The following is a 22,783-nucleotide window of genomic DNA, read 5'->3' on the forward strand; positions in this document are numbered from 1 at the left end:
ACACACACACACAACCACACACACACACACACACACACAGCACACACACACACACACACACACACACCACACACACACACACACAGCACACACACACACACACACACACACACACACACACACACACACACTAAAAAAAAACAATCGAAGAAGTAATCTTACGTACGGTCAGACTTGATCGGGGGTATTGGGTGTTTAGGTCATAAGTCACAGACGAAAGTTACTTTAGGTTTTTTTGTTTGTGTAAGTAATCCAAAAGGTTAACTGTAAAGGACGCCGTCCTGTCAAGTATAGTATTCTTGTACCAAAGTAGGGATTTTCCCTGATATTTTCGTTATAGATGTTAACAATAAGTGTGAGTCTCGGACACCCGCCCCTTACTTGCACAACACAAAACTCAGGCGTGTTCGTTAACTTTCCACAACACAGACTGACTCTGACAACGACTAGACAGGTCGTAATTCAAAACGTGAAGTGGGTAATACTCGCCTTTTGCGCTTGCTCCCGATCAATTTGTTTCTTATTAGTCTTTGCCGTTCAATCCTTTTCATTTTGACTTGACTCATCACTGGCGACTTTGACAGTACACACTTAATCAAAGGAAAACTCTTAGGGCACACACACACACACACACACACACACACACACAGTAAACTATTCCTTTCATCTCTAAGATGTGGGATGAATAAAGCTTCCACATGATAGACATGATCTGTTTTGTTTCAGGCATAAGGTGGTGTGTCTTGTAAACTACTTAGTAATAAACGTGTGAGCACAGACTGCAGTCACAAACAATATGGTGTCACTGCAGCAGAGAAGCAAACTCAATGTTACTGTAGATGTTCACTGGGAATGTTTGCATTTCAATATGTACGTGTCTATTATCTGGATCCCTATTAGCTTACGCCTCTTCGTCAAACTTTCTGCAGTAAACAACATAACAATTCTTAAGATAAAAGATTAAAAACATAAAACGCACAGTTAAAAATTGCACATTCAGATATTTACTGTAAGATGTTTATTATCAGTACAAGAAATGGATATTATTAATTGATCATTGCATTCCTACTTTCTTCCAAGAAGTTTCAGAATTCAAACATTCATTCATATGGTCTTTTGCAACGCTTATTTAAATGACAAATGAGCTTGTGTAAGGAGAGAGTAAGAACCAGGCCATGTTGGTAGTTTCAAGTGACCTGAGCTGGCATTCCTTGTTTTATGGTGCTTCTATCTTATTTATTTTAGCTACCCGGGAATATAGCACATTTTAAAACCAGTATTAAAATAAGCTTTCTAGATGTCAGAGGGCAGGAGTAGGGCTTAATAAACACATTCGACAGCATGATTAGTGTTTTTCTCAACATTTCTCTCTAATGTTTCTGCACTCATGGCTGGCTAGATGTGCCTTTTCTTTTGGCGCAGGGCCTCGTTAAAGTCCTCATTGAATAGAGATGATTGTTCCATTCAGATGTCTTGAGTTTACCTGTGTTACTGTTGATTAAGGTGCATATTAAATAAAGCGTTATGCAAACTGTTGTATACACTAATAATAATAATAATAATAGATTTAATTTGTTAGCGCTTTTACAGGGGCTCAAAGACGCTTTACAGATATAGTGAAGAGAAAAGAAAAGAAAGGAACAACAAATAAATATATAGTTAAAGTTAAAGTCAAATAATACAAAAACAATCACGCATTAAAAGCCAGATTGAAGAGGTGAGTTTTTGTGAGGTTTTACACGAGTACATAAGAAGACCTCGCTGCACTGTACAGGCAGTCAGCTGTCAGTCGGCTGTAAGCGGGCTGGCCTTCGGCTTGAAGGGGAAATTCAAGGTATTTCTGTGGTTCAATATGAATCCGTTATCCTGACATCGAGTGTCTAGTTTACAACATGATCTCAGTTCTCTCTTTCAAATGTGCCTCTGTTGACTCTGCTGATAACATTCAAAAACCCTGGAAAAAATTCAAATGATATTGAAATCATCCAGCTTGGATTATAAAAAAAAAGCACACACTGTTTTTAAAAGCACTCTCTGTTAGTACGCGTGTTTGTCGGTTGTGAGTGCACATTTTTGGATGAATTAGATCAGGCACTGTTCTGCATGATTCATTCTGCAAATTAATGGGATTAAAGTATTAATGTCATAACATCCTCTTTGTAAAGGCATGTGAGGGGGGTGTAAAACAAGCACTGAACACGTACACACACCAACTTGCAAATAAAAACATATTTGCATTTACAGTTTCTCTTAAACCTCACAGGCCCTGCTCTATTATCAGCATATAAACTGAACTGACAGGTTTTCCATGAAAAGTCTTCTGACCTCCATGTTTTTAGTACTAACAGTATTTAGTGAAGCATGAATGAATCCCTTATAAACATGAAGACCTGTCATAACCGGTCCGAGCAGCTTTAAGAGATTCAATCTTATTAAAGTCAGCTGTTACAAAGTGATTTTTACACTGATATGTTCACACAGTCTGCAGGCTCTGCATACTCTGCATTAATTGAAGATTCTATTTGGAAATAAACACATTACTTTTGGTCATGTTGTAAGCTTGGTTGCGTAAATGACCAAAATCTGCTCAGGAAATGCGTTTTCAAACGCCTTAGAATTTTTTTTTTTCTTTCTCAAGTTTGTGGTTCATGCACTTCACTTTATATACAGTGCTTTGAGGCTTCCACATTTTCCTGAATGCCAATAATGACAGGAGAAGCAATCAGGCATCAATGAACATTCTTTTAAGTGCCGGAACACCCGAGGGAGCCATCCCTCCTCTCCATTTAATGTGCAGTGTTCGTTTGCTTATTACTGTAATAATAGAGCACTTAAAGCAAGGAGTTTAATTGCTGCTTTTACACTACTTGAATCAGAGACGTGATCAATAATATCTCCCTCTCTCTCCCCCCCCTTCTCTCTTCCTCTGTGTGTGTGCGGATGCTGCCTCTCCAGGATTGACAAGTCCACTTTGTCTTCACTGAGAGCCCGGTAAGTTCTTCTTTTTATTCATTTTTTTTTTTGCTTCTTACATAATCAAATTAAGCTCTATATCCAGTGAATATCCTAATCGAATTTAATCAGGCAAAGGCATCATTTGTGCAAACTTCCCTGTGGAGAAATTCATGAGGAAAGGAAATCCTTTGCATTGCCTCAGATATTTTACGGGGTGATGGATTGCCCTGAGTTTCGCCTCTCAGGCTGCCTCTATACCTGGTGATTGATGTCTTTGTAGCGAGTGTATGCAACCTGACAGGATCTGCAGACACTCCTCAGGAAAGGAAAATCTCCTCTGCAGTTTTGGAAAATAATACATTTGTTATAATAATTATAATTAGAGTAAACAATGTTTAATTCTTTTAAAGAGCATGTTTCAATTGAACATGAATCAAAGCAGAAGCAGTAAAGGATAATACATTTTACTAAAGCTATATTATAAGTCTTTTAATCCATACATCAATTCAATTAAACTCGTCAGAGTATTACTAACACAGAAAATGGGACTTCATTTTGAGTTCTATTTTTACAGTGTTGGACTTATAGAAGACCAATTTCATTATAATATATGATAACTTATACAATACGTAAAATATTCATCTTTGTATATGAACACATTTCTCTTTCTTTCGTTTAGTTGAAACAACAAAATATATAATACAGTTTATATAATATTTATTTTGCCCATGTCAGATTTGACCAATGCTTTTTATTTATCACGTGGCCTCTCATAGCCACAGTACTCTTTACTAGTTGACTTTAGGTAGCTGCACTGTGTTGCTCCACTTCTTATTGTGTTGATGCTTGATTCATTGAGCAGCTGCCATTGGTCACTTTCACTTTGGTCACCTATGTTTTGGAAACAAGAAGTGACTATGTTCAACAGATAATTATGAGCTTCCTTTACAACACACGGCTGTAAAAGGAGACGAAAGGGTCTTGAAAGATGTGTGACTGTGTTGTGCACGTTGAGAAAAACCATTCATTATAAATGAAACACATTGTGTGATTGAAATCTGAGGTACAAACAGCCTCATGGTCAAATGAATTCTGGAATGGAGAGCTGAATATCATTTGCTTGTGTACCTGCTTCCTGAGATGTTCTTTGAGGATAATGTGTTCGAGGAGCTTCCCTTTGTTGAAACAAACCACCGCGGCAAGCCCTGCTAATGGAGGTTGCCATAGAGATGGAAGTGAAGGGCTTCTGTGTGTGTATTTATATTAACTCTGTCTGTACTCTCACCCACTACCCCGCTTCATCTGTGTCTCACTTTTGAGTGTATCACACTGACATTTACTGTCTGAACAAACATGTTGAGACCTCTTGTGTGTCCTTGTGTACTTCCTTCGTCTCTCACCTGCAGCCAAAGGGCCGGTTGGCCACAATGATGCCACCTTTTGAAACTCTGATAAGGGATTTTTTTAATAATTGGAGACTGTAGTCCCGATTTAAAAAAAGTTGCCATAACTCTGGATTTTGGTAAACTGGGAATTATGAAAAATGAATACAAATGCTATCACAGTAGGGTAATTCCCACCTGTTCACTTTCAGCAGGTTGCTGTTCTTGAATCAAGGTAAATGAGACTTGATTTGATAAAATACCAGATACTCAATGATTTGCATTGGAAACGTTAAAAGATAATGTTATTGCATTGGCAGATTTTTATATGCGCTTTTAGTTCGCAGCTAACAACACCATTGGCTGGCTGATTGAAGGTGTTCCCTATCATCACTGATGTGCATAGACTATGGCTTGGGAATATTACCCCTCTATGTATCCTATCAATTATATCAATTATTATAATTGTCTTTTGTCTCTCCTTCTTAAAATTTGTCTGCATCTACGGTATTCTTAGACACACACACACACACGCACGCACGCACGCACGCACGCACGCACGCACACGCACACCTCAGTGTCTCCCTTGGTCCCTGGCCAGGTGTCATTAGACCGTCTGCTCCGGAGTGTCTCTGAATATGAATGAGTGAGTCGTGACTCCTACTCGAGCTCCGCTCCGCTCTCACGCTGAATAGAATGTAATTGTGAGCCTGTGTGCGTTTGATCCAGTTGTTAGATGTAACAAAATGGTGCAGAAGCGAGCATTCTAAGTTAGAGAAAGAGAGGAACAGAGATGTCACTCTACAGGATGGAAAGGATTGGCATATGTCTAACTTAACACATGCTCAAAGTGGGAATCTAATCAGGAGGATTGGCAGAGATAGTTTTGTCCTTGTTGTTGTGGGGACGCTTAGCTAACTCTGGATTTCTAAAATGTGTATTTAATATAAATATTTGGCAGCAAAGCAGCGCCACGGGTCAAACAAGGTTGAGGAAGCCTACACTTTGTAAAAATGACTCACAGCTTGGCACACTCCTAAATTATGACTTTTATGCCTTTTCAGTTTGCTCAGTTGTTGGTAGCTGGAATCCTAGGATGAAATAGTACCCGGTAGATGTATCGATATAAAGAAACATAAAGATGAGAAGAGAAAGGAGAAAAGGGAAAGTGGAAGGCCACGGGAACACAAATCATCAGATGCAACCGGTGTGAAGATTTTAATGTGATTTCTTCTTTTATTGACTGTCCTCAGTTCACATTGTGCTTTTCATCTCATCCCTTATTCCAACTTTTTCTCCCCTCCCTCCCTCCCTCCCTCCCTCCTGTCATTAATCCTCCTTTGCCTCCTCTCTGCTCATGGTTACTACATTACAAAGAGATCTCTCTGTCTTTGCCGAACACACAGCACCTCATTAATAACTGCATAATCAAACCTGTGTGTGTGTGTGTGTGTGTGTGTGTGTGTGTGTGTGTGTGTGTGTGTGTGTGTCGTGTGTGTGTGTGTGTGTGTGTGTGTGTGTGTGTGTGTGTGTGTGTGTGTGTGTGAGCAAACACATGCATCTGGTTGTGGATTTTGTCTTGAAGTGGTGGTGAGGGTAAATGAGTATATTACAAGTGGGCAAACAGAGATAATAGAGGAGAGAGAGGATGAAACATAGAGTAGAGAGGCAGAGACCTGACCAGCGTCTTAATACAGCAACCATGCCCCGCAAGCTGTGGTGAGTAACGGCTGTCCGTCTTGATTTGATTTTTTTACACTGTCTTACTTTTGTTACTGGTTGTTTTGTAATTCCATATTCTCATTGAGTCTTTTATCTTTTTACTTGTTTATAATAATAAGTTGTTGCTATTAAGTATATATGTAAGTGAGCTTCCTTACAAGTAGAGATTAGAGCTGATATACTCTAAATTTGTATTAAGTCTGAGTCGTTTTACGAATGATTACTTTTTATGAAATACGTTTTTAAGACTGATATAATGTTATACAGCAGTAGGCTACATTTCTTTTGATTTGTATTGGATTTGAATGTCACAGAGCAACCTTTAATAACATGTCAAGATTGGAATTATTTACACATATAAATGAAAACTGATTAAATATAAAACTGGATTTGCTCCTACAGTATGAGATGAGATTGTAACGGGGGAAATTAATCTTTACCTCTTTATGTTTGGACACTGATCTGTCCTTAAGCTTTACTCTGAATTAATTGAACATCATTTTTAGACACCTTCTGCTCGATTTGCTGTCACAATTCTGGTGAGAACATTATATGGAGCTATTAGTACTACAAATTAATATGTATGGACCAAAGTACCGTAGCAACAAATGATGTTGCATGTGCATTATAAGAAGAGAGGAAAGGAAAGGGTTTTAGTTAATTTAATTAGTGAGTCTAGGTGAATACAGCTTTGCCAAATTGGAAAGAATATAATCAAGCAGTAAAGGAAACAGTTAGTTGTATGTGTTTCCACAGGATATTTGATGCCTCTAATCAAAAAGCACTTCAGATACAGATCTGTTCGGTGTGAGGAGAATAAATGAAATGACACGATCGACATCAGTCTGGAGGATTAATCAACCTGTTTCAATAAGGAAAGCTATTACACCGGTGTGTCTCGGTACTTTCCAATTTGTCTTGTAAGAGCTGCTGGTGTCCAGTGTGGCGCATGTCCTTATGCATCGCATCACTTACAAGCTGTAAGAGGGCTTTAGGTGGATTTAGTGGAAGTACCTACACAAATAACCTGAGGATTTTGTTTCTCAGACTCAACCAGATGGTTTTACCCGCTTACTTGTCATTCTGTCCTACTCCCTGTCTGTCTCCTGCTGTTGTAATCATGCACGTGTGTGTGTGAGACAGAGAGAGTCTGCAGCCAGCTGCTTCTACTTAGACGCTGATACTAGCCGTGCATTATTTCCATCCTTATCAACCCCTCCTCGGTTGTCTTCTTCTCTTCTCCTCACCTCTGCCATTCTCTGCTTAGTTCAAACAGAGCAGCTGTTCAGACACACTCCTCTCAGCCCTGTGATGTGGCTCTGCATGCACATGTTCATTTATCCTTTCTGCTGTTCAAGAATAAGGCTGCAGCCAGGATACTCCTTGATAGATTGTGCTGATTTGTGGCCTTGAATGTACTTTTTACCACTTATATTTGAGTTTTAAGATGCTTTTTTTTGTGTCACCGAGATCAGAGCAGGGTGGACCAAAATGCAGACGGACAGAAAATACCTCTTATTTTAGGTTAAATCCAGCAAGGCAAGACAAACAGAGCCAAAACAAACATCCTGTTACACAACATAAAAAGTTCTGGCAAAGACTAACGGAAGACTTAAATACAAGCTTAAACTAATGAGGGCTAAAGTGCAGGTGTACCTCCTGTTAGCAGGGCTGTTCGGGAATAGTTGAAACTAATGAACACAGGACAGACAATCAAACAGGGGGGAAAACTGAAATTAAAAACAGACATAATGTTACAAGTTATTTAGCTGATGATTTTATCCAAAACCCACTTACAAACACTTTATAACCATAAATATTCCTACAGGATCTTTGGGGTTAAGTATCTTGCCCAAGGACATTTCGACATGATGACTACAACATCTGGGATCTAACCCCTTCATTGACAAATTACTGCATTTATCCCCTCAGCCTCAACCGCCCCCGTGATACAGATACATGGAAAACTCTGAGTTATGTTTGGACTGACTGGCAGGATGAGTGACAGAAATAAGGCTGGGTCCCTGGAGAAAATAGGCTTTGATAAAATAAAATGAAAGAGGTAGGAGAGGATGATAAGGGGAGGTGCCTTCCTCCTAGAGACGCCCCCACCTCTTATCTTTGTCTAGTCTTTTTTTGGGGGGGGGCCAGGTGTAAATGTTATCTGTCTGCCAGGAAAAGAGCAAATGTGCTGCTGCTATTTCTGGAACGTGGCATTTACCGTATCTCCTGCTGCACCTTCTATATTGCAGGGAGAGGTGGTGAGTTGTGGCCATGAACAAACACGGGTATAAAAATCTGCTGGTATTATATTTACTTTAGGTGATGGCTTATTAAAACTCAAGGCTCTGCTTTATAACACCATGATTAGTCACAGGGAGGTTGTGTAAAGGCTTAAGTAGATGTCAGCTTTATTGAGATTTGAGATGTTATAGTGTCACTGTCAGTTTATGTATGAGCCTACAGGCAACATCAGAGAGAAAGGATAGCAGATAGATAGACATATGATAGATACTTTATTGATCCCAATTTGGGAAATTCTTTCGTCACAGAAGCAGAAGTGTGTTCAGACTTTATAATACAACACAATACTTAAAATACTTTAAAAAGTGGAAAAGATAATTAACAATTAAAAAAAAAAAAAACCTTATAAACAAAACAATATACAATATTCTGGAAAGTTAAAATAAAAAGTCAAAAATACAACAGGATCCAAAATGCTACAGGTCTTTTAAAAAAAAAAAGAAGTAACTCAAACTATGTAGCAGTAATATAGGACAACATTCATTTTTTTATGTAAAACACAAATTCCCAAGCGGGTACATTTGATGCTTAGCTGGGGCTCATTTGAGAACTAGATTTTGCTGTAACCACACACACAGACACATGTACAACGATCTGGTGGGATTGATTCCTCTTAGCACAGTTTCAGTTCACTTTTTCAAACAATACAGCTTTAGGGCTTGGGTGAGAGTTTGTTTACTTGCCTAGGGGTGGCTGAGTGTGGTATGAGTGTGTGAGAAAAAGGCAGAGAAACCGAAAACCACACGCTTGCGGTGATACTTGTAGCACTTCAATGTGGGAAGTGGAGGAACTCCACCCATCCTCAAGCGCTCAGAGGAGGATGCCCCTCTTCCCCTCCTCGCACTGCTCCGATACCACTGAATTTAAGTTGCACAGTTTCCTATTGTATGATGAAGAAGAGGCAAAAAACCCACTGCGCTTATTTGGAGCGATTACCTCTGTAAGGTTAAAAATCACAATTTTATGAGAAACATACACTTAAACATCAATAAAATAACATGTGAATAAATAATGCAGGTATCATACAGTGGTCAAATCAAATGATTTATCATGCATTTTTTTTTAGCAATCATAGAAGTTAAGTATGTGTTATCGAAAGCCATTCCATATTTTTGTTCACCTAAAATGGATGGAAAACTTAAGATGAATAAACTTCCCCTTGGTTAAGTGAGGATAACATCTCCTTCTGATCATGTATTCACTTTTTGCTCTGTCCTCTATTCTGTATAAATCAGATTGTGGCTGGTATATAGTCCACACATTTTCACCTATTCCTGCTGTGACCACATGAGGGAGCTGACGGCACATGTTTTTCTCAAAGTTTCTCTCAGAGGGGGGACTGACGTGAAGGCAGCTGAAATGAAGAGAAATGATCACTAGAGAGAGCCGTTTCTCCATTTTCATGCGGGCTGAATCAGTGCAGAGGTCTGACACACCTGTTAACACGTCTACCTGTTGAAGCTCTCACAGGGCGACAGCTCAATTTACTCTTCATTTTTGTTATTATCTACAGGTAAACCAAAGAAAAAAGATGACACATAAAGATGATCACATTTTAGATAAGGTATACTTTATTAATCCCAAATTGGGATTTTTGTTGGTCACAGGCATGTTAATAGGCATAAACACGAGTTGCACATATAATCAAATAAAATGCAAGTAGTGAATTTAATATAAACTGTAAATATAGAGGATAATCAGATATCAGAAATCCTTTATTAGTCCCACGGCAGGGACATTTACAAACAAAAGACAATCATTTGATTTCATATTGTTGCAGAGCAATGGTTTATTTGAATAATGCATGTGTCTTCATGGCTAAAAAATGCTTAACAAGGTGGAAAAAAACAACAACAGTTTCATTACATGTTCCATCTTGTCCCCTGACATATACTTTAAACCCAGTAGGCTTATGTCTATAGGTTACCCCTGCAAGACCAGTGCACCGTGTTTTGCCGCCATACTGTATTTTGCAGCCTATGTCAATGCTGTTGCTGTGGCAACAAGAACTGATGATCACCTCCGGGATGGTCCAGTATGGTTCATTACCATGGTGATAGGCCCTGTTGTCTCGCCTTGCAACCAGACTTATTCACCAGTGCATCAAAATATGACCGGCAGAAACACAACCTGACTTGCAATGCTAGTTGTTGCCCATAGAGACCACAGTGTGTTTTTCTCTGCCAAAATAACTAACCATAGAAACAGATAAGGACATACACAACATATTAGGGAGGAATTATTTGAAGAATGTTACAAAGAAAATCCCCAAATTCATCCATGCAGTGTTGTCTGCTTATTATGTCGCCACCTCCCTTGAAAAGGAAACCATATTTTAATTACCAACAACAATTTATGCTGTTATTTATAGATTTATGGCTGTCTATTACGATAATATCAGATTAACCCTTTAATTATCACTAGAGGGAAATGTGGGTGTCATGGCACCAACAGCAATGACTATTAAACCCAGGAGAGGTTCACGTTAGAGTACAAACCACAGAGGTAACACAAATGAACATATGAAACATGAATGAAAATAATAAGTATCTGCACTAGATCTCTGAAAGATTTAATGTGTAAACTTGGATTTGCTCTTTCTCACTTGCTTGTTAAAAAAAGTATTTTTTATTCTATACTGTCACTTGATATTTTGAATGTTAATATTTAATATTCTATTTATTCCTTGTGTGAACACCTACCTGTCCTCTTCTTTGTTTCTTATATTATTTGTGTTACTGCTAAAACACCTGAATTTCCCTATCAATAAAAGTTGATCTTATATAAACGTTATATACAGTCTTCAACAATAATAGATACATATTTACATAACTGTTATCCCTACCTTTCACTGTTTTGTAACATCTATTAACTGTATATTGTTTGATCTCTTTACTCTCCAGTAGATTTGTGTTGGACGTGTGTGTCAAAAGTATCGTGTTGATAAAAGGGGACAGCCTAACATGAGCAGTAACACGACACCTGCAGTATTTTTGCCCGGTGTATTGACCCGTAACTCTGAACTCATTCCTCGCCTTGCATTCTTTAATTCAAATGAATAAACAAGATGCCTTGATGTTTATAGACATGTTAGGAGAGACAGTGACAGGTGGCTGTTTCAGGCTGATGAGCACGTAGGAGTTCTTTCTTACAAAAAGGTTAAATCTGATGTAACAGTTCAGGAGTGGAGTCTATTCAGAGGGAAATATTAAGGACATTATGATGATTACTGCCTGTGAGGTTTTGTCTTTTGTCATTAATTGAAAGTTATTGAAATCAGGGGTTTCATAAAATTGCGTTTTACTTTTTTTTTGCTAAAATGAGCAATCCATAATTTCAGCTGTCATCTGTCTAACCCAAAGGTACATAAGAAGGTGTCAATGCTTCTCTTTGTACACTGTAAAGATATGGAGGCAGCGACTTGTTAGCAGCTGCGTATTTAAACAGCGTGCAGATATCGTTCCTGGCCAACCTGATAATTCAAAGTCAAATATGAACTCTTGTTTTCATTCTGTTTTGATCTCTAACAACTCCTTAGGGAAATAGGTTACCCCTTAGCAGTTCATTGCTTAATTATATTCAGCAGCTTGTTGCTAACTTTTTCTGTCTGCAGTTTGGTGCTGAACACGTTGTGTACAGTTGGAGTGTTTTTGGCTGTGAACAGCTGCTGGCTCTGGCTTGAAGTATTGCACTGAATGCGGTGGGAACAAACAACATTGTTGCAGGTTGTAAAAGCAAAACAACCACCTGAAAGAAGAGATAAAACTGCGGAGTCAGTTGATAGGTGGGTTGATAACTATTGGAAAACCTCTTTTACATTCAAACGGGATCCATTGTTAAATTAATATGTTGATTATAGCAGCTTTAATTACACTAGATCTGATCAAACAGAAATGCTACACACCTAGGAGATGAACTTTAATTGTTTGAACTATGAGCAGTTTATGGGAAATATTTCACAAGCCTGGGAACAAAGCCAGTTTATCTAAATGTGGGACTGTTTTTTTGTTCTATTGCACTATTCCCATTATACCTGTTTTCTGTATGTGGTGTTTGTTGCTATATGTTCTTTTATGATATTTTTAATCTTGCTTTTAAATGTGTTGCCTTGTAAAATCTAACAACAGATGATAATGCACCTAAAAGCTAACTGCTTCATTACCACCATGTTGGTTGATCAATAGCAATGTCCTCTTAAGGAAATACCAAACAAAAAAAACCTTAACTGCTTTTCTCTCTCTTTAGTCTCGATCTCTGAAACATGTAACCTATTCCCATTTCACCGTGTGTGTGTGCCCTGCTTGTTAAGCGAAAGTCTTGTTACTCTGAAGTCCCCAAGACAACCAGCTGCCTCTTTGCTTTTGACAAATATTTACTTCTTGCCTTCTGGCTGATGCTACACACACTCACACACTCAGACACACAGAGTAGCTGATAAGCGCACCATCTGGCCTGAGTGCTGGCTGTTAAGGGCTCATAAAAACAGACCCTCACCTATTTAGAGGCAGAGGGCTCCCACAGCGGCAAGCTGTGGATAACAGGTAAACAACATGCACACGCTTGCATGTGCATCCACGCACACACACACATTCATGTGCACCCACTCTCATACCAATCTGTATCCACGGGGGACGTAGGAGGTGAGAAAGTGAGCATCAGAGGATGTACCTGTTCTTGTTCTGTGAATGTCTTCATCTCTACTGCCCTCACTGACCTTCTTTGAGGATTCAGATATAGAGATTGATTCTGAAAACCTGCAAACTGATCCTACAGTTATGAACGCGGCAGTAGGCCTACTGCAAAATACTCATCCACCAATCTTATACAACATTTCAGCGCTGGGTTTGTTATTGGAAATGGTTCATTATTATTCATAGCAAAGTGGTTCACAGTATTATTACGGAATGATGTGTCTAATGCCTGGTGTAGCTTAATTCTTAATTAATTAGCTTAATTCTTAAAAAAATTAAGCTACCCCCTTATTGTCAAAATCCTGGGGAAATCCACACCTCTGAACACAGTCGGTCTTCAGTTTGTTGTTGTACATTTTCATGAGGCCGGGATCATCCTGGATTTCACAAAAGGTTATTTTGTTCTGTGTGGTCAGGTTACACATTTTTTTTCACCTCAATGAAATACTACTCCTAGGGTCTAACAAACAAATACCATTCGGCTCATTTGATTCACAAGAGTCTCAGTTTTCCACAGACATGCAATTAATGCAATTCAAAACTTGTTTTGCGATGTCTCAATATGAATATCCCCTTAAAACACTGCCATTTTGTTGCTCTTTGAACACTTGTACACATGGAGTTGTGTGCAACGGTTGAACATTGTCTCAAAGCACACTTGGCTACTATGCTACTGGAATCGCCGCCGTTAGCTAGCTTGCTAACATCGATCAGGCTCTACCTCCCTAGTGAGCTAATAATAGCAAATCATCCCAGTCTGCTCAATTAACCCGAAAAACATTTACGGGCTTTGTTTTTAAAACCTATATGGTGGTAGGTGTATAAAGTATTTTAAAAACCTATTTGTATAATGCTGTGTTGATTGGAGCCACTACAATCGCAGCTAGTCCCGCAGTTTCAATAGAGAACCACAGTGACGCGTCCTAAAACGTGGAAGTAAACGTCTTCCGGTTCCTTCGTCAAAAAGCAATGAGATTTCTCAATAGGATTTTGGAAAATAGTTTGAAATAAGGTCTGTGGTTGACACACATTTAAGAGAGGGATCACGTTTCCACATGTCTCCACATGTCTACCCTACTTTTATAATTTTCGAATCATAAATCTAGTCGCCACTCGCCAGAAGCAAATCGTTTCAACTGACTTTCGTGCGCTTGCATATTTTAACAAAGCTTTTCATTTTAGCCACACTGAATTTAACTAGAAGTCATGGCTGTGTCAATTACCAGTCTGATATCGTTTTACAAAGATGACAAGAAGAGTGTAGATAGGAGAGAACCACTACAAGTCAGGACACGTAACAGTGCAGCCTAGATGAAGGTGTGCTTACCGGTGTTGTCAGGGCTAGCATGAGGGACAAGGTTTATAGTGTCGGTGAGTAGTGATAGCAAGAGTACCGTTAACCTAGAGTTAATTTATTCACATTAGTGACATTAATTCCCATCAACAAATCCATTTTATGTGTCACATGAAATCTTTATTACAAATATTACACACCAGAAAACACCGAAATAAACATACAGTAGGCTATAAACAATTAATGGGATAATTGGGAAGGCAGGAAGAGGGAGTTCCCTCCACAAAATGTGAATGCCCACGTGGAGAATGGAAATGCAGTCATAAAAATGACAATTTCAAAAATACATATTCTAATGGTCAGATATAGATACAGATACTAAAGATACTAAAGATAGGCAGGTACTTGCTTTCAAGCACAACAAGGGGGAAAACAAACTTAGCGGGAGTGTTTACGTGTTCGGCGTAATGACGTACAACGTCCTCGACAACTTCTGTAGTCCTATTCAGCCACTTGTTAACAACCGTCGTTTTTCAGACACGTAAACTCTTCAAAAATCACCAGTGGGGTCACTGCTGATGTATTTAATGTCGTAGAACAAAACGTGATCTATCTCTTCGATTTGTGTCAACCGCAGACCTTATTTCGAGCTATTTTCCAAAACCCTATGCAGAAAATGCATTGCTTTTTGACGAAGGAACCGGAAGTGCTAAAAAAAAAAAAACTCAACTTTTTGAACATTTAGAGTGCACCGTACTCATATCATAGCACATTTACAGTAAAGAAGTATGCAAATTGAGACGCACCATTAGACTTCTTTCTGACAAGCATGAAATGGTTGATACTCAAAACGGAACCTACAACTGCTTAAAGACCAAATTAAACCGGTGGGGGGTTACATTTCGTTTTCTGATTTTTGAGGACCCTTCCAGCAAGACTCGCAGGTCTCCCTTGAAAAAGAGATCGATGATCTCAATGGGATTCACCTGGTTAAATAAAGGTTTGAAACGAAATGGAGAAAGTCAACTTTACCACTAGCTGAAATGAATATGAGCAGTCTGACGTTTCATAACAGAAGTTGTTATGTGCTATTTGTTGGCAACTGCAATGTCCTCACAGCTGCTAATTAAATGATTTTAGAATATTATCATATCCTCGNACGTAACGGCTCCGCGGACGTAACGTAACGGCTCCACGGATTGGTCCATTTGGTTCCGGGTACGGTTGACATCATGCCTACCCGGAAGAATCAAATGGACAATGACGTATCTCCAACGAGGCGTTTTGGGGAGGTATTTTCTGTGTTAGAGTTTTACTCGCTACAGGGTGTACTTTGAGGGTTTGTGACTCTGCAGACCGTTTACATGCATATTGATGTATTTAATGTCGTAGAACAAAACGTGATCTATCTCTTCAATTTTCATTATTTTCCAAAACCCTATGGAGAAAATGCAATGCTTTTTGACGAAGGAACCGGAAGTGGTAAAAATGCTAACTTACTTCTGGGTTTTAGGACGCGTCACTGCGGTTCTCTATTACTAGCGTCCAGCGTTCCACACTCAACTTTTTGAACATTTAGAGTGCACCATACTCATATCATAGCACATGTACAGTAAAGAAGTATGCAAATTGAGACGCAGGGTTTGAAATGAAATGGAGAAAGTCAACTTTACCACTAGCTGAAATTAATATGAGCAGTCTGACGTTTCATAACAGAAGTTGTTATGTGCTATTTGTTGGCAACTGCAATGTCCTCACAGCTGCTAATTAAAGGATTTTAGAATATTATCATATCCTCATTGGGGAAAGTTATACCCTATTTCCTCTTTTCATCACTATTTGATACAGAACTGATCTCAGCGTGTCTTGTGTACATATTTTCAGTGTCTTCTTGTCAATCTCTGTTGTGTCTCTCGAAGTCTTTACCAAACCATAACCAGCCCTGGTACTGTTGCTATTGGAAACCAACTTAAGAGGATTTTGTAAGTTACGCTCTGCAATGGCTGCTGTTACTGTTTTGTAGACAAACACTTGACATAAGCTGGCGGCAAATTACAGCCCGTCTTCTTCTCATCCAGGAGAAAGGAGGGAGAAAACGAGAAGGAGACAGATTGTGGGGACGGAGGGGGAGACTTTGTGTGTTTTGAATAGAAACAGAAGGATCAAGGGTGATAGAAGAGAGCAAGGAGACAATAATAGACCAGGGGAGACAGATCCTTCACTGAGATTGCACCAACAGATGGAAGAGGATAAAGTAAGACCTTTCTTCCTGCTTTACCTCTAACTTTCACTGTAGAGATGCTTTAAACATCTAAAAAGAGACAAGAGGGTCGGGATGGGAATGAAACAGTGGCGGTTCTACGGGGTGGCAGCTTTGTTTTGAAAGAAAAGTTGTGGCTCATCCGACATTTATGAGAGAAAATCTCTAATGTCCGAGTGCAAGTGAATGCAGCACAAGACGCAAGCCTTGTAACCCCTCCCTCGGCCCTGGCGCGAGCGTGGAAATATGATTGGCGGTGATTTCATTTGAACGGGGGGACGGAAGAAATTAGGTATTTGCGGACGGTCTACAATGACAGAGAAGAGCCTGTTAAGTTTGGCTGTACTCAGCATTGAATCAAAACGCACCGTAGCTTTAAATCTTAATAAGTTAGTGAGGCGTTTTGCTGATCAAGATGGTAATCGCCACATTCAGCTGTTATGCCAACTTGATGCTCTGCTCACGGATGAGTCGATGAGAATAATAAACTGTTAAGATGATGACCTTACGTGTGTATAATATTTTGCTTCTTTGTGGGGTCTGCCCCCAAAAAACTGTTTCAAGTCACCACTTTGATTGATTTAACTAGGCCAGTAGGTAAGGACTTTCCATAGTTTATTCAATAATAAATGAATATGTGAATTATAACAGTGATTGACAGCTGATAGGAATAATATGATTGTTAATATTATCATATTCATACAGACACACATCGATGAGACAGTTCATTAATGTACTTATTGCAGCAGTCTGCATATTTGGTACCCCAAATATGTTAAACCAACTAATTCAGTGTGCCACCTTATATATTTATATTTAAGGCTTTACAGATGTGCCACAATAATGTCACCTAATGTTATTGAGTTAAAATATCAATATTGTGGCTTTCCAAGTTAACATTGATTGATATGACTGCGATTCAATCAGCATATACTTCTGCCAGGGGATGCCACCCCTTACATTTTCCTGCCACCCTCTTGCCACCCCATGAATATTTGTCTAGATCCGCCCCTGGAATGAAACAATAATAAGAGAGGAGGAGGGGTGAAGGCTGGAGGAGAGAACAAGAGATGGATACTCTCCTGGGAATAATGGGCTTTGGGTTGAGAAAGAGGGCAGAGGAAAAACGGAATAAGATGTCAAGAGGACGGTACTGGGGGTTATGAAAAAAAATCTCTCTCTCACCCTTGTCATTTTTTCCCTCTGTGGATTAAAGTGTGTGAAAGGGTGAATGCATGCGTGACTTCATTGTGAGGTCATGTTAAAAAAAACGTGAAAGCTGTTGAAAGATGGTGGATGTGATGTTTTTGTCCATCCTCTCGTTCAGACGCCTTTTCAGAGCTTTCTATCAAACTAAAAAATGTTTGTCTCACTTCTGACCATGTCTCTATCTATCTAAAATATTACTGTCTCATCTTGCTCTTATTTCCGGGCAAAGGCGGTAGAATCCACTTTTTAGCTGCATTTTGCTCTTGTTCGTCTTTGTGTTTCATATCCACACACGCATACAAACGCACCTGCTTTCCCTGCAGTAGGTCAGTCCGTACATACATCAGAGGCAGGGAACAATGTCTCGCTCCGGCAGAGCTGAGCTCAAACGCAATTTGCTTTCAAAGGAATAATTCATCTCCATATGAGCAACCCGCAGAAACGGCCTCAGCTCGTCCTTGCCTGCTTGGCCGATGGTTAAGGCCTGTGTTGATTGATCCTGGCAATTTACACCCGGTCACGACAAAATGAAATCACATTCTACAGAAAATGATGAAAATGTTGTGAGATACGCACTATTATGTAAAAGTGACAGCTGCCAAATAGTTGATAGAACTTTTTTTTCCAGGAGAGCAATTGGACTATTATTCCCTTTAACTCAGATTTAGCTTAAAGGTCCCATGTCATGGCCATTTCCACTGATCATAATTCCATTGTTGAGGTCTACTAGAATAGATTTATATTGTGCAATTTTCCAAACTCACATTGGTTTCTCATACAGCATCTCTGTAAACTACGTGTATTCACTGAATTTCACTCTCTGCCTTTAACGGCTCGTTGTAGCTCCAATAGCTCCAGCCCCCACCCTCCCTGTGAGCACAGTGTGCTCTGATTGGTCGGGACGTTGTGAATCGCGCTAAGCTCCGAGGAGTTGTTGTTTCCTTGTTTAGCAATACACAGCGAAACACAGACAAACTCACCCTGAGCGCACACAAAGTCACAGCCGAAGTAAAAACAATCAGTGTGGCTTGATATTGAGTAAGAAAAAGGTTGATAAACGCTGTGAGAATGGGTCTGCAGAGAGAATTTTGCCGCGATCCCAACTGTCTGTTATCAGCCTGCAGCCAGGGAGGAGAAATCAGCAGAGCTGCCTGCACTAAGTGTGTGTGTGAGGAAGTCCGTGGATTGGTCAATTTGGACCAATCAGCGGGGGTTTAACGTAACGGCTCCAAGGATTGGTCTATTTCGTTCCGGGTACGGTTGACATCATGCGTACCCAGAAAAATCAAATGGACAAGGACGTATCTCCAACGAGGCGTTTTGGGGAGGTATTTTCTGTGTTAGAGTTTTACTCGCTACAGGGTGTACTTTGAGGGTTTGTGACTCTGCAGACCGTTTACATGCATAAAAACCTTCATAACACAGAAGGGGACGGGTAATAACCAGAAAAGCATGACATGGGACCTTTAAATGCTTGTTTTAGTGCAGTTTTTTGTAATGTTGCAAGATAGAAAGCTCTTAGTATGAGGACTGACTTAGCAGATATGTCTCGGAGAAGCGAATAAATCCTGAGCTATCCTCCAAACGTTTTGAATGCTGTGTGTATTTATTTGCAAGAGGCAAGGCAGAACATTGATTAAGCTAACTATATTTGATTTATGTCACACATAGCATCAGAGAGGAAAACAAAGGGCACAAAGGGATAAAAGACAGGATAATCGCAATTTCATGTAAAATACAAGATAACTCAACTGAAATGTAACACGACGCAGCATCTATAGAAGAAAAAACACTTTTTCGCTTATGTTATTGTACCTTAACCTGTCATAAATCCATTTGCAATGATTTTAGCAATCAGTGACAAAAATGGCAAAAACCTGAGTACAGATTATGGCCAATTTCAATTTGCCAACACATCAGAGGCAGCGATGAAAACAATCGTGCTGTAAATAGCCCGGAGTGTGGGAAAATAATTGTCCGATGACATTACTGTGGCAGCTCAAGGCCAGTGTGCGTGGTGATTTGCAAACGACTGTCTGTGGTTTGGCACTGTAATCATCGCTGACAAAAGAAATGGATACATCACCATTCATCATCGCCCTGCATTACACGTTTCTCATTTCTCTGCTCTTACTTTGGGCCTGTGATGTCTCACTTGCATTTTATCTGGAGCTCACTTTCTCTTGTCACATGTCTTTAGTGTCCTCCTTTTTTTAGGTTCCTTTTTATTAAGCTTTCTTTGTCTTTATACATGGTTTGCAGTTTGTATTTTCTTTGTCTTTTGATATTTTATATACCTCTGTTAGATCTCTGTTCAATTCTTCTGTTTTATTCTTTAAAATAAGATGAACAAAATATATATATTTGCCATGAAAAATAAGTGATTATTTTCCTTAAATGTCAAATGTTGCTAATGCAGGAAGAGTCCACACCTATTTCAAAAGGATAATAAGTAAGTAAGTAAGTAATCTATAAATGTCCTTTGGAGCAGACATTTTCTAATATTCTTAAAAGGGTGTGCTTTGCCTCTCTCCTGATGCATGCTGGGATACGCTACAGCCCCAATGACCGTGAACAGGAACATGGATTTATAGAAACACATCCTCCCACTCTTTCCTAACTTCTCTCCATTTCCTTTGTCTCAGATTTTTTATGACACAGGTGTGGGCCCGCTCTTCAGCTGTTACTGATTCACTTATGTCAAATCATTGATTTACCAAACAGAGACGGGTGACTGCATGATGAGGGTGAGGGTAGGGTCAGTCGGGCATAGATTTTTTTTTTCTGTCTCTTTACTTTCTCAGACCCAAAAATAACTTTCATATACTGCTTTTTCCAACCCCACTTGAAAATCTATTTATTTAGCTTTAATTATTGTTTCTATATAAAAAAGAAGCAAAGTAACGTTTTGTGATATTATTTTTATCATATATTGTATGTTAACGTGAAGAACTCAAAGTCGGTATTATTGGTAAAGCGTTGTGGGTTGTTAAGATTGAACTGACATCACAAGTTTACCAAGGCCGTCAAGTTTAAATTCAAATGTTACAACAATTTGATTGGTGCAAAGCAAATCTTGACATCACTGATTTTCAATTGAGCACTGACCACTTGAAACCAATATAAAAACACTAACAAGTGCCGAAATGTAACTTATGAAATAGCGACAGCTTTTTTTACTTTGGCAGATTGAGAACATTTTGTGTGGTCTTTAAAGGTGGGGTAGGTAAATTTGAGAAACCGGCTCGAGATACACTTTTTGTTATATTCCATGGAATGCTCTTAACATCCCGATGGCAATGAATATATTAGATGCTTTGACAAAAAATCCATAAAAAAATGTCCTCTGTTGAAGCCGTAGTACTGTAAAAAGCACGACCAATCATTTTAGCCGGCCCTGCTAAAATAACTGGATGGCCTACCTGCCTGTCAGCCTTCCATCCGTGCACAAATTTATCTCGTGCCCTCATTGGTCATGTGCGCGTTTGTGTGTGTTGGAGGAGGGGCTCTGTAAGGAAGTGGCAGATTTGTTCCAGCTGTGTATTTTCAAATTCTAGCGCACTTGAGCTGGTTTCTCAAAAATTACCTACCCCACCTTTAAAGGCTGACTGTGGCTGTGAGTGGAGTGCGGTCGTATTCCAACCAGAAGGTTGTGGGTTCGATCCCAGCCCGTGCAGTCAACATGTCGAAGTATCCTTGGGCAAGATACTTAACTCTGAGTTGCTTCCGATGGAATAGCCAACGGTGTATGAATGTATTAGTTAGTTCATAGAGCAAGTGGCACTGCTCTGTATGAATGAGGTGTGAATGGGTGAATGACTTGTAGTATGTAAAGCGCTTTGAGGGGTCGTAAAGACTTGAAGTGCTATATAAGTACACTCCATTTACCATTTTAAAGGACATTGAAGAAATGTTCCCTGTTAATCTGTGATATTTTAGGGAATATAAGGATTATTATTTATATATACATTATATATTACATAGTAATATACAGTCTATGGTGATGACACGTAGGCTCGTGTTGTGTTCAAGGACCCTGACCTTGGCCAGAAAAAACAGGCACTCGCTTGTTTAATTATTTTGCTCTCTAGATTTCTTTAATTTCTTTTTTTTTTGCGTGTGTTTATAAATAACCTCGAGGGCCGTATCCAAATGGTCCCGCGGTCCGTATACGGCCCGGAGGCCGGAGGTTCCCCACCCCTGTTATAAATGAATCCCTGAGGAGTAGTATTCATTTGTCAAAATTCTGCACTCCCTGAACCAGAACCAGCCTTGGTGTTGCACACTGTCTGTCTGGGCTGTCTGTGTCACAGCCTATCTGGAGCCCAGACACCAATAGTCCTGCTGATGGACCATTCATCACACACCACTTTGGACGCTCTCGGGGCAAGAGAGCAGTTTATAATAGCTGTCAGTGCTGTCGTGCTGTGAGTGAGTGTGTGTGTGTGTGTGTGTGTGTGTGTGTGTGTGTGTGTGTGTGTGTGTGTGTGTGTGTGTGTCTGTCTGTCTGTCTGTCTGTCTGTCTGTCTGTCTGTCTGTCTGTCTGTCTGTCTGTCTGTCTGTCTCTCTGTCTCTCTGTCTCTCTGTCTGTGTCCCTTCTGTGCTGCACCTCCGTTCTGCTCTGAAACTCACAGAACTTCTCCTTCATCGTGTTGATACTTCTTCAAACGCACACACTCCAAAAGACAGTTTTATCACCATTTCCTCTTTAGTTTATCACTCATATTTTTCCACAGCTAGGGCCCAGGGAAAGTAACTGTGTGTGTGTGTGTGTGTGTGTGTGTGTGTGTGTGTGTGTGTGTGTGTGTCTGTGTGTTGTCGTGGTGTCTGGTGTGTGTGTGGTTGGTGTCGGTGTGCGTGGTGTGGTGTGTGCTGGTTGTGTGGTGTGTGTGTTGTGTGGTGTGTGTGAGAGAGAGAGGAGAGAGAGAGAGAGAAGAGAGAGGAGAGAGAGAGAGAGAGAGAAGGA

The 22,783-nt window shown here is 39.7% G+C and overlaps 1 protein-coding gene across 2 annotated transcripts in view; it reads left to right on the plus strand.

Moving 5' to 3' along the window:
* LOC104967438 (rap1 GTPase-activating protein 2) overlaps positions 1-22,783 on the plus strand; it is an 83,050-nt gene that overhangs the window by 11,441 nt on the left and 48,826 nt on the right. For both annotated transcript variants that reach the window (XM_010796887.1, XM_010796886.1), the window contains exon 2: positions 2,956-2,991. In XM_010796887.1, coding sequence (XP_010795189.1) covers positions 2,956-2,991 — 36 coding nt within the window. The remainder of the gene's footprint in view (positions 1-2,955; positions 2,992-22,783) is intronic.

The sequence above is a fragment of the Notothenia coriiceps genome, unplaced genomic scaffold (genome assembly GCF_000735185.1).
Source record: "Notothenia coriiceps isolate Sejong01 unplaced genomic scaffold, NC01 NC01_scaffold00037295, whole genome shotgun sequence".
NCBI lineage: Eukaryota > Metazoa > Chordata > Actinopteri > Perciformes > Nototheniidae > Notothenia > Notothenia coriiceps.